At 40.3% G+C, this 13576-nt stretch overlaps 1 protein-coding gene across 5 annotated transcripts in view; it reads right to left on the bottom strand.

The window, feature by feature from the left end:
- The window catches only part of NCOA4 (nuclear receptor coactivator 4), a 248031-nt gene that overhangs the window by 141361 nt on the left and 93094 nt on the right, over positions 1-13576 (bottom strand). For all 5 annotated transcript variants that reach the window (XM_044056514.1, XM_044056509.1, XM_044056513.1 and 2 more), the window contains exons 3-4: positions 550-690; positions 245-333 (exon numbers count right to left, since the gene is read on the bottom strand). In XM_044056514.1, coding sequence (XP_043912449.1) covers positions 245-333; positions 550-690 — 230 coding nt within the window. The remainder of the gene's footprint in view (positions 1-244; positions 334-549; positions 691-13576) is intronic.

The raw sequence follows: 13576 nt of genomic DNA, 5'->3' as shown, positions 1-13576 counted from the left end.
AGAAAGCCAGAAGATGAAGCTCTGCAGTTGGGAAGATCTGCTGACACTTTTGTAAAGCCACTTGAAGAAAAGCTGGCCGATGGTGAAGAAAAAAAAAAATCAGGTGCAAGAAATAAGCATCTGCAAAGTGCTCCAAAAGTATGGATATGCTTGCAAGAAAGACAACCCAACAAAAGATTTGTGCATTAGAAACCATATCAGAAAACCTCCAGTGCTGAAAGACATCTCCAAAATTACGTCTTACCTTTCAAGGCAGGCAGTGACTTGCTTAGCAAGGCTTTCATCATGGGGATGCTGAAGCTGATGGATAAGACAAGCGAGCTGTCCCAGCAGCTAAACATATTGAGGTAGGGAAGAGAAAATATAAATACAATTACTGTGCATTAATAAACCCCATGATTTATTAAATTAAAGGTGAAATATTGCTAGTTGTCTATAAATGAAGCAGCCTTTAAAAAGTCATTGAAAGACAACAGAACAAATATTCCAGTTCTCAGGTTGCAAAAAAAGTTCTGCACACCACATTTCAACAGAAACATTAGCTCTCACCCACTGAAGCTGCTGCAGTTGCTGTTGCATTGCATCTTCTTTCAGCAGCTGGAGAAGATCAATCTGTTCTAACAGCCAAACTTCCCGACTCCGCAGAACCTCCATGTTACGACTTATGCAACTGTGAATCTCTGCTTTAACCTAGGAAGGAATATACAGTAGTAAACAAGTAATGTTAAAGGTCAGACAGTAAATATGATACAACAGAAACAAATGTCAAGGATATACCAGTTAACTTGTGTCCCTGCATTCTAACAAAAGGATCATGATATAAAGACAACTCAGTACAGATTTATTTTATCACAAACTTGCAAAAAAAAAAAAAAAAAAAATTTTTTTTTTAAGAAATTTTTTTTTTTTTTAAATAAACACAGTAACCTTGCAGAATTGTCTGCTGAACATGGTGAGGTCTCCCCTAACCACAAAGATACTACCTCAGAATAAGGCAGATACCTGGCGAAATATATAGCTATACCCAGCCAGCGCCCATTACCAGAAGACAAGACTATTAACAGTGTTTAGTAGCAGGTGGATATCTGGACTCAAATTAGTCTTGAGTAGTCACTTTGGGCACAAAAGCAGGCTTTGTCCCAAGTGATAGTGTGTTGTTGCTGAAAGGTGATGTGCAGATGTTTAGAAAAAAGAGAGCCTGGATCTCCAAACTCTTCTAGTGGAAGTAATGGTTACTAAAAAGGCAGTCTTCCAAAAGAAGAAGCTCCACTACAGCAGCCAGTTCCTTAAGGGGATCTAGTCAGACAGACATTCAACACAAAGTTAAAGGTTGCAAGCTGGAGCTGGTCTGTTCAATGCAGGCCTAGAATGAAAAATCCTTTTGAGGAAGGCCTTGCATGGAAGGTAAGCTACAAAGGAATGGGGTTTGGAAACCCTTTTGAAAAAATAAAACTGGTACCAAATGAGCTAATTACTCCTCAAAAGCCCATTTCTTATACAACTTTGACAAAGGCCAACACCCGATCCACAAATGACAAAACAATGCTATAAGGGCCCATTCCCATGCTCTCAATGGTTCTCTGCACAAAGACATAAGTGTGGGTTCTCCCCTGTTTGTTCAACTACCACACAACCACCATGTTGTCAAACTGCACGAAAACAGCACCCAGACAGATTTCATCCATAAACAACTGCAAGCCTCTTAAGGACATTGATGTGTAAGAAGGCCTCCTCCACAGTCCACGAGCCTTGAACCATCTTGCCCACACTATATCCCAGCCCAGGGCAAATGCATCTGTGGTAATCACTACAAATGGTATAGGCTTGGTGAAGGGGAACACTCTGGAAATGCTAGCAGGGTTCAACCACTACGTTAGGCTCCATTTCACTGTGCAAGAAAGTCCGACATGGTGAACACACTGTTGGGAAGACTGGTCTCAATTTAGACCAAAAGGTCAATACAGAATCCTCATTCTAAAGATGGCACTGGGAACCAACAGTATTGATGCCGGCATGAGACCTAGAGCCTTGAGAACATGAACTCCTAATGGTGGACCTTGCTGAATAAGAAAAGCCACCTATTATCAGGGTGCAAGTCCTTTCCTGTGGAACTGCCAAATACCCGTAAGTATTGAGATTACGAAGCAATGTCTTTCGGCTCTTCCCAGTTACGGGTTGCCACAGAGGATCACTGGTCCGCAGACTGATTGGCAGTGGAGTTTTTATGGTGTCGAGTTGCCAGCCCGGAGCCCAACCTTCAGAGAAGGGGCACACACACACACACCTACCTGCATGTCTTTAAATCTCATCTCATTCAACCACAGGGAGGACATGGAGACTCCAAAGAGAAGGTGCTCCAAGAATCAAACCACAAAACCTCTTGCTGTGAGGTGAGGTGACAATGCTAACCGCTGCACCACCGCAGCCTCTCCAAGTACTGAGATTACAACCTATGAGGATAAGATCCTGCAAGGGATCCATCTGGGACTTGGTTACATTCACTGTGACTTGTAAACACAGGCAGAGTTAAATAGCAAGATAGCTTTGCTCCATCAATGGGGTGACCAGAAGTCAAATGTCTAGGCAGAGAACTTACTCTTAGAAGTCACATGGGATCCGCAACTGTGGCCATGCATTAGGCGAGCACCAGGGGGGCTGTGAAGACGACAAATGGCACAACCCCAAACTGTAAATGACTGGTCCCTACCTGGAAGTGAAGGAATCTTCTTGTATGTTTTGTCCATTTTTATATGAGGGCAACCATCCTGAAGATCCAAAGTGCACATCCAGTCCCCTGCCTGGAGGCATGGCAGGATAGACTGCATCATGCCAATTCAAAAAGTCTCTTAAAAATTGATTGAGCAGATTCAGATAAAGGATTGGACAGAGTTCCTTGGTCTTCTTGGGCACTAAAGAATCTGGAGCAGAATCCAGATCCTATGGGACCTCTTGGATTGGTGTGAGTTTTTTTTTTTTTTTTTTTTTTTTTTTTTTTTTGAGAAAAAGGTGGTGGTCTTTTAATGCTGCTTCCTTTTGCCTGGGTGGTACTAGTGGTTTTTGGGAAGTCTGAATTGGAGCTTTTACCAAGAAGCGAAGCATCTTATGGATACGATTCATCTCTTACCCATAACTCCATTGTGCTGGCCATCCATGCCAAATAGTGTAAGAAGATATGCCCCCCCCCACCAGACTGCCTAAAATGCAAATCATCAGGAGTCATAGGAACAAAAAACTTGAAAAGGACCTCCCCCATTCCCCCTGGTTAAAGGAACTACTACTCCCTCTCAGGGTGCATCCAGGCATATTCCCCTCTGCCCAAAAATATCTGCCTTGCTGCTAGGCTACTGAGACTTACAAAGCTGTAAGTTCCTTACCCCATTCTGATGAGAAGTCCTTTGTGGGGCAACAAACTTAAACCTAACAGCAATGAGCATTTTGACTTCCTACTCAAAGCAGATAGCCTGCATTTAACATGCTGCTTAAGTAACATACTGCCACAGAAGAAGGTGTTGGCAAAGTCTGCTTTGAAGTGGTCTGGGAAACCTGTGAGGCATACTCGGGCATGTCTTCAAAGTCAAACCTTACACCCTGCACCTCTCACTGCTCCATCCATAGTGTTATGTGCAGAATGCATGGAGAACGAAGAAATGGTACTCACTGTAGCCACCAAGTACTCCAATTGAAAGTGAAACTCCCCAAATAGCAACTGCTTCAGCTACTCTGATGTTTTCAGTCATATCTTCTTTTAAAGATAACTACAGTGTCATGTATTTTAAAGATTTGACTGCAAATATACTAAATGCCTACACTAGTTTCTCCAGCCTATCCCATAATCCTCAAATTCTTAAGAGGATGGATGACTTCAGCTTCCTCCAGGATGTTAGTGACTGCAGAAACTACGATGGGGAGAGGTCCTTTGCTCCATTAAGATCCATCTTTGGAAGTACAGAGCACCCCCATCCTGTTTCCATGGGGTGGGCTCCACTATGTTCGGTTCTTTCCAAACCTTGATACAGGCCATATCACCAAGTTTATCTGGGGGAGGCACTACCCATGTTGTTGAGGGAGATCAGTTATAGGCCTCCACCAAAATTTGTGCCTCAGAGGAGATGGGCCAAAATCACCTCTGCCTCACTTCCAGGACCCCCGTGAAGGAAGGATCCTCAGGAGGGATTTCAGGAAACTCTACCCTTACCGTAGTCCAAATCTGTAGACAAGTGGAAGACTAGGCACTTTTTCTTGCATGTGCTCTTCCTTGGGGGGGGGGGGGTTCTACATTGGGAATCTTTGGACTCCTCTGGGAAGAGTGACCAACTTGACCTACAAACTCCTCTGGTCCTGATGGAGTTTCAATGATATTTGGCTTAGGTTCCCTACTTTGATGGTACTCAAGGGTAGGATCAGTACTGCTGTCATAACAGGCAAAGGGCATCTCCCTCCTACACCAAGTCATCTTTTGAAGTACTCTGGAATAAAGCCCTCAGCACAGACAAGAAGAGGTGCCAAACTAGATGGCCACATACTGGAGATGTGCCGCCAAAGACCCTTGTATTTTTTCTGATGGTGCTGCTGGAGATTACACCTTTACCAGCAACATATTCTCTCCACTAAGGTCTTGGTACTGAAATTGTTATACAGGGATCAGATGCAGGAAAGGTGTAATACCCCTAAACAAAATACACATGAATCATGTGGGTCCTGCAATAGATGTTTTATGATCACAGGACTTATTTCTTAAGACCAGTCTTTCCCTTCCCTATCTATACTTTTAGTTGTCCAAATACACTAGCAGCCGAAGGAAAGAAAAAGAAAAAAAAAAAACATTCTAATACTACACATCTGCCCTATGGCTCACACAACTGCCACAAAGTGGAAAGGAAAAGATTTTCATCAGCACTTTATCTACTGTTGAATGAAAGTCTAAGAATGCAATTAAAAAAGCTAGTACAACTTCTCAATGCTCGATCTTTCTCAGGACGACGCCTAAATAACAGCAACAAGATATGGCAACAGGAGCCGAGGGTTATAGGTAAGGAGGAGCTCAAGTTGTGAGAAGCTTGTCACCATCACAATATGATGCCAGCCCAACGGTTCCAGTGTCCTGACAGGACTTGAGATACTAATTTCAAGCCAGACTCCCCTGTACCAATTTGGTAAGGTAATGTCTCTCAATACAATATCCAAGTTCAAAAGTGGCCATAGTAGAGATCTTTCTGGGAAGGTCATTCTTGGTCCTTTACCACTCTTGCCAGTACAACCCTTCCTTAAAGTCCTCCTTCTCAACTACTTTAAAACTACTTGAAAATTAAAAATATTGAAAGTACTAGAATTCCTTTCTAAAAAAAGCTAGTCAAATGATTTTTGGAAGGGGTAAAAATAACCCTGGTAACAGTATGTCACCTTACAGGGATCTTTACTGGAATGGGCAACAGCATGCTCACTGGGGTAGTCTCTGGTGATATGGATAGGGCTTTGACCACAGAATACAATCTTCGGCTCCAAACATTCTAAAAAACAAAACGTTTATTGAATGTTCCTGCATTTTGGTAGTTACTCTGTTACAATGCTATAACGGTTCATCACTGCCAAAGCTGCTAACCACAGCTCACTAGTCTGACATCTGCCAGAGGCACAACCCTCAACCTCATAGTACAGGAAATCTGGACAAGGCTAAAAATAATGGGGGGAGGGCCAAAATAGGGACAAAATTTAAACATTGCTCTTAAAATACTCAGTTACTATTTTTGCATCTGCAAGCATTTTCTAAAGACAAGTCTGAAATTCTAATGCATCTATTTAGTAACTTCAGTATTCAATGATTTGTAAAGCCACACATTTTAAAAAGGCACAGGCAAAAACTGGACACAGAAATTATGGACAGTTGAAATATATACGCTAAGGTACTACAATAGTGTATACTGACAATTATTCTACTTACTATTAGCCACTTGGGCTCTTGACCTTCCTGCCCTTCACAACAGACACATACAACCTTATGGGGATTCCTTCTTCAATACCCTACAAAATGACCCAATATAATCAATCAAGTTATCCAGACTGCCCCAGAAGACTATCTAGGCATCTGGTTTGACCAAATACTATTCTTAAACTGAATCTGAAAATATTCACATAATATATTAAAAAAAAAAAAAAAAAAAAAAAAAAAATCAGCAATCAGTTGAATTTGTGGTACAAACTCTGCAGATTCAACCCTTTTCAAAGCCTGTAACGCTAATGACAGGTGCTTTGTCATTGACTGCCCAGACACGAGCTCACCCATCACATCGACATGCGGGGGGGGGCTGAGGCAACCATCGTCCCAGGATCACTCAAAAAAAACTCCCCCATGAATACTAGTCAACCTCTCCCAAACAATCTATCCCATTTATTTCCTGGCTCTCCCAGTTTGTGAGCAGACATAACGGTCATCAATGCAGGCATGGAAACAAGCTGTGCTCTTGCTGGCATCCTGACCATAACTGCATTTGCTATGGCCCTAGCCTTACCACTGGTAACAGACATAAGATTTTTTTTTTCTTTACAAGAAATATCTTAATCAGAATCATCACTTATGACATAGGCAAATCATAAATTTATTTAAATTAAAACATACCATATTTACATACTTTCAGTGCAATTATATATCACGTCTAATCTTCTATACAGTCACTGCCAGGTCAGACATTGCATAGCTCATTCAATTCTTGCTTTACCTTAAACCTCATTCCTCCTCCAAAACATTCTGCAGGTCTTGTTCCCTTCTATGTAATTTGCTCTTACCCTTTCCTAAAGATCCCACTTGGAATCCATACTTACATCCTCCCATTATTTCTTTGTGAATTGATCAAATCTCTCTTCCCCAAGCCTTTCTAACCTCAGTTCTAGATTCTACTAACTCTACCAGTGCTGGTCTTTCAATTAGGCTCCCCCTATTTCTGTATCTTTGACTATACTCTCATTATCAATCCTTGCTAGGGAAGGTAATCTCTAGCCTGCAGTTCAAATGAACTCTTGGCCTCTTCTCATTCCATCACCTTTCCCTCTCTCTTTGCTCCCATACCTTGGTTCCTTTGCCAGATTTCTCTAGTAAATTCAAGCTCTCTCGACTATTCTTTGTAACCTTAATTGCAATCATAACAATTGTCAGAAACTCATTTCTCTGTCCCATGTTGGCTTAGTTCTTGGAATACTTTCTGCTACTTTATGAATATAATATTCTGTTTAGTTACTGTTATTCTCCTTAAGGATCAGCATCCAATTCAGAGTCTATCCTCATTTCTTGAGCTTCCTCAGGTTTCATAATCTTCCTTTTACACACTGAATTATAACTTTCTCCTCGTGCCATACACAGGAGCCTTAACCTGCACTTCTGAAATACCACTTCAAATCAGGTAATCCAAAACTACCTTGTTCTAATGAAAGGATCAAGTTATCCCACTTGACTTTTGCCCTCTTTCCCCTCCCAGATAAAATCCTTCAACTCTAATCGCTATCCACAACTTCTCCTCTGGTTAATAAAAACATGCCTGACCCGTGTAAAAAAATAAAGGGACTAAACATTTTCACTGCTTGTATCTTGCTATCCATAGCCATAAACCAGAGCTTCCAATTTCTCAGCTTTTGTATATCTTTTGTTTAGCCTCTTTCCACCTATCATTAGCTGCCACAACAGAATCCTTTTTAATCCATTCTCCTAAATTCATTTTTAAAGATGGGTATTGTTGAACCAATTAGTGTTTGGATACACAGTTTACCTTCATTAAATTCTGTATCCCGACAACACTTGAAACTGCCTCAGACTGTTCCACAACACTGAAATATCCATTTCTGTTTTTATCAGGTATAAAATACCATCTGCAAATAAAGCTACCTTTTCTTGATTACCATACTAAATTATTTCCTTGAATTTCTGTGTCCCTTATTTTCTTTGCCAATATTTCTAAATATAATGCAGATAAGGGGGAGGAAAAGATGACAACCCTGCCTGGTTCCTCTGCTCAAACTGAACTCAACATAGAGGAACCCACCACTTCAACGTTCACTTCTGATTTCCTCATATATCCTCATGGAATGCTGAATGCTTTTCTGCAGTAAATCCCACCAATAACAGTGGAATTTTATTACATACTGCTTCCCTCTGGATCTTAACTGTTCTATTAATGTTGATCCATATATACCAATTTTGGCATCACCTTTACATCTATAATGGCTTAAAAATCGTAAACTCTTTGTAATCATGGTTTAGAATTGAATGGGCCTATATGAAACTGGACCCAATGGGACTTGACATCTTAAGGTATTACATCCACCACAACTTTCTTCCAGAATGTTGGTGCTTCTTTTAAAACTACTGTTAAACAAAACCTTCCAGATATTAATCATTTCCTTCCCCCCAGCTTCCAAAATGTCCACAGGAATGCCATCCATTCCTGGAGACTTTCCTGCAGACTGCCTATACATCACCATTATAATCTCATCTCCTCCTAACCGGTTCATAACCAAGTCTCATGTACCTCTAACCTTGGCATATTTAATTATTCCATAAAAAAACATTTCCCATTTGTACTTTTTCTCTGTTTCCACATTTCTCTGCTTTATACAGATTTTCATAACTTCCAAAATATTTACAATATCTCTACATGATCTCTAGTTATGTTCCTCGTCATAGGCTCCTAAGCTTGGTAGCAACCCTTTTAACTTTATGTTGCCGGAGTTGTTGTGATATAAGCAACAAACTTCAGAGCACAAATGCTTAACAGCAGTTTTTCTAAAACTCGTGCATATTACAGAGACAAGTCTCTTACTTTCTCTATAGTACTCTGCAGTTGCACCTCTTCTTGTTATGTAAGATTTCCTCCTATTCTGCAATTACTATAACCTTTGCCAGCCTCTCCAAAATCTAGTTACTTCTCAACCCATTTCTTTTTCTTTTATTTCAATCATATTTTAAACTCCACTTCCATTTTGATCCACTCCCTGACTATATTTTAAGAAATTTCGATCTTACCTGATAACTCTCAAATTTCCACTATCCATTCCTTAAGTTCCATTCTGCTCAAAAGACCGGTGGGGAAGAAGCAGCGTCTCAATTTTAACTACCCTGAATTTTTATTATTGGCATGTGATCTGAAATAGTTACTAGACCTTTCAAGTAAATGCATATGTTCCTGTAAAATAGAATTTCTGACTAGCCTAAACCAGTTTTTGTACCTTGGATAATATGCAAATTCTCTCAGAGCTCCTACTACTGAATTCACATCTTCCATACCACTCATTTTCATAAATTTCTTCCAAATACTACATTTTTTTGTTAAATTTTTTCTTCTAGGTCCCCCAGATGCACCTTCCCTTACTGCTGCAAATCAAATTCCAGTACCTACATACATGTAATATTCCCTGCTGAAAGCAGATTACTTCTCCCAGAATTTTAAGATCCACTGTATCAGTTTTAGGTGGATTATAAATACATGCCAAGAGTAATCCCCCCTTGCTAGTAGTCCCTTACTACCATAAATCTGCCATTATCTTTCCCCCCCTCTTGTATCACTATTGGAACTCCTCTTAGTAATTAAAGTGCTCATCCTTTCCAGAGCCCCGGATATTCTGCTGAATAATCATCCTGAAATCCTTTATCAAATCACATGGTCAATTATTTCTAAATGCGTCTCCTGTAGCATAGCTATTTGCACTCTGCAATTTTTAATAGAGTTCACCACTCTTTTCATATGTACCTGTGAGACCATTCACATTCAAATATAATATGGAAAATGCCATTACAATAAACAGGTGGGAATAACCTCTATTTTAATATCTAATTTCTGATTTTGTCTCGCATGCACAAATACTAATGTTTGGCTGGCTGATCTTTTATACAGTTATTTCCTGCCCTATTTGAACCTATGTTACGTCTTACATAACTTTTTGTTTGAGGGTTTTCATTCTTACAAAAACACCACCCCCATAACCTATTAAATACAACATGCCAAACTATGTCTATCTTCAAATAATTAAGTTTAACCCTCATTACAGGAACAATGGTCCCAGATTGACAGTTACACTCACAGGCTTGAAATGACCTATAAAGGTTATCCATGCATGGTACAGCCTGTTTCTACTATTTTGTTTTTATTGCCCTTATCAGCTTGTCTCCCATAGAAACATGAGAACTAGATACACAGCTGCCTTTAGCTACAAGCTTCTCATGTTGCACTGTGAACATTACATTTGCTAAAGAAAAAAAATTACATTCTATTTTCTTTTATTTACTTTGCTTCTCCTCTCCTTAAAACTTGTCATTAGATCAAGCAAAGGGTCTCAATCCAAATTAAGAAAAACAGATTCCTTCCTACCAACTCCCCCTCCCTTATGTATGGCACCCCCTTGTTAAATTATCTCCAGCTCAGTCTACAACACAAGCTCGAATCATGCTATACTAAAATAAGTAAATTTGCTACCAACTCTAAAAACTCCACCCAGCACTGCCACTCTCTCCATACTCTACGGTGGCCCGAACTTCCCAATTACCTGACCTTGCTTAAACTTGCCAATGCCCACAAGCTCATCCACAAACCTACTAGCTGCCCCTCTCTCTACTGAACTAAACCCCTACATCTCCAGCCGCTCACAGATCAGAAAAACAAAACCTACAGATCTACAAACCATCATGACCCCCTGGCCAATTCCTACTTTTCTGCTCTATTTCTAAACTATGGAACTCTCTCCCTCCCACTCTTTGCAATACCCAGGACCACATTAAATTCAACTCTCTTGTTCTATCTTACTTCTAAATGGATATGCCCACACCACTCCCCAACAACCTTCCCCTCTATCCATCAACCTCTCCACCCTCTCTGCAACTACCTCTAAAATTACCCCACTATACCCTAATGTGACAATCACCTATTGCACCCAGTCCCCTCTCTCTCATACTGTCACCTTAACTTGCAAAAAAGCAAAGAAATTTACAATGGTCAGCATCAAAAATATCACATTGGGGTTTCACTACGAAAGACCGAAAACCCTCAAGACAGACGCCCATAATCCAGAGACCAAATACCCGAAAGACGAGAAGACAGATGGACCAAAAGCGCGAAATACAAAATGGAACGATCAACACACAGTACACACAGTGTCCCCCTAAACCCAAACAAATAATCCTACACTATAGTTAATAAGCAGGGACACAAGCCCCCCTGCACCCCCCCACTTTAATATTCTAACTCCTAGATCGAACACATGCAAGGCAGACTCACATGCGCACATAACAGTCCCTCACACACACACTTACAGTCACAACACACTAACATACACTAAAGCCCCTCACAAACACACTTACACACAGATACTTACCTGAACCGCAATACCAGAAGCGCTAATTCAATATCCCTTAAAATTGGGATATTGAATTTCACGCTTCTGGTATTTCGGTAATGTGGGGTATTGGGCTTCTGGTCTCTAATTTGGGGGTCAGGATTGAGCGTTCAGTAATTCTTTGGGGACCACATATTGGACACTATATTCTCAGCAACTGGTTGTATATGCTATTTTCTCTAACTCTTCATTGGAGCTTTTCTCCCCAGGCCTCCACTGAAAACAGACTCTTCGTGGCCCAGTGGATTTCCTTGGTCAAACCCAAACAACACTAAACCCAAACAGCACTAAACCCAAACAGCACTAAACCCAAACAGCACTAAACCCAAACAGCACTAAACCCAAACAGCACTAAACCCAAACAGCACTAAACCCAAACAACACTAAACCCAAACAACACTAAACCCAAACAACACTAAACCCAAACAACACTAAACCCAAACAACACTAAACCCAAACACTAAACCCAGTTCTCTTTTGAAACATGTAGTATACGTCAATTTATAAAAATACTGTTAACAAAAACAGTTTCAATTACAGTTGCATCTTTCCTTCCTCTTCCCCTCTCTTTAATGACATGAAGTAGCAGCATATACTTTGGAGTCTTATACAAGTTTAATAAAGTCAAACAAGCCCAATACTTTCAGTTTTTTTGTTCAAAGATCTTTCACAAATGTTGTGAATGCTTTATCATCTCACATTTACTTGTGAATGCTTTATCATCTCACATTTACTTGATCTCTCTCTCCTAACACCAGTTTCTGGTTCAATTCCAACATACTCCTGGTTCTTCAACCCCTGTGCTCTTTCCATTTCTCAAGCTTTTTCTTTTGGAACACTGGTAAAGATTTCACTGGTATAGGGTCATTATGAGCTTTATTAATTACCAGAATAAGAAGCAGACTCCCATTCTGTATGACAGCTCACTTATTTGGGCATTTGTTTTACTTCCTCCTTAGCATGTTTATGTTCTGCATTAAATAAGGACTTTTGACTCTCCAAGAAAAATATTCTTAAAATAGCTAGATACAGCAGCTTAAATCTCACACATGCTTCTCATTATCCAATTGCTGGAATAATTTACTTTCTTCTGCCTAATGTACAGTGAGTAATAATTTTCTATAAACAACGCTTGGTCTTTTGTCCTTCTGCTACAGTTTTGTCAGAATCTATTCTTTCTGCTGTTAAGATCGCATCTTTACTATTAATAGGTCTTGGCTGCTTTCGTATGGACATTTTCGGATCACACACACAATGCACCTCTTCAATTAACTACTCCTGTTGTGGAATACCAGTCCAGTTGCTTATTTGTGCTTTCATAAAATTAAACTGTCTGTTCCTTCCAGTTTCTCCGGTACAACAGAAAGAACACGTAGGGAAAGGCGCAAGATTATCTTCCAATTCTACCATTTTTTGAAACACCTATTCTTGAGAAACCTCATACTCTGCCAGCGTTCTTAATTTCGACCACTGATTTTTGCAGTTTTATTAGTTCATTTAAATATTTGTTTAAATCTTCTTCCATTTCTTCCAGCCTTTTGTGGATAAACTCCTTCAGTGTTTATTTTAATCTGCTCTGAACACATGACTTCTCTCTTCCTCTATATTGCTAGAAGTAATGTCATGCACCAAAGCAGGAGCTTGAAATGCTTTTTGCTGAACAGCTGCAAGATTCTTCCCAGACTGTTTTCTCCTCACCTTTTGTGGTCGATTTTCTTTATTTAGCTAAAATTCTTCTTTGCAGGCATCCAGGCACTGCACCTACCAGCCAGTAACTGACATTTACCCAAAATGACAAATTCACTGGCTCTGTTTCTGTTTTCACACTGGGAGAGCTAAAATTAAGCTATTACTCAGTGTGCAGCCACCTTGGAAGTCCCACTGACATGAGATAGAGTCACTGCAGAAGTATTATTCACATTACTGCTACATCTACACATGCTTAATAGGGCTACAGTCACCGGTTCTGGACTGCAAAACATGCATCGCCCTGTTCCACTGCCACTAGTTTCATGAAAGCATCTAGTTGCATGTGAGCAGTCAGAAGCCACTATGCACCTTAGCTTTCTTCTAGGATGGGCAAGAGTTTAATGCTCTCGGTCCCATCCTCCCCTCTCTGACTGTTCCAGCATCTGAGCTGCTTATTCATTCTGCCTGCATAGGTTTATCAGGGCTTCATTCCTCTGTCACAGAACCAGACACGAAG

Source organism: Protopterus annectens, chromosome 14.part0, assembly GCF_019279795.1.
Source record: "Protopterus annectens isolate FY-2018-M chromosome 14.part0, PAN1.0, whole genome shotgun sequence".
NCBI classification, from domain to species: Eukaryota; Metazoa; Chordata; order Ceratodontiformes; family Protopteridae; genus Protopterus; species Protopterus annectens.
This window is presented reverse-complemented; position numbering and strand designations above follow the sequence as displayed.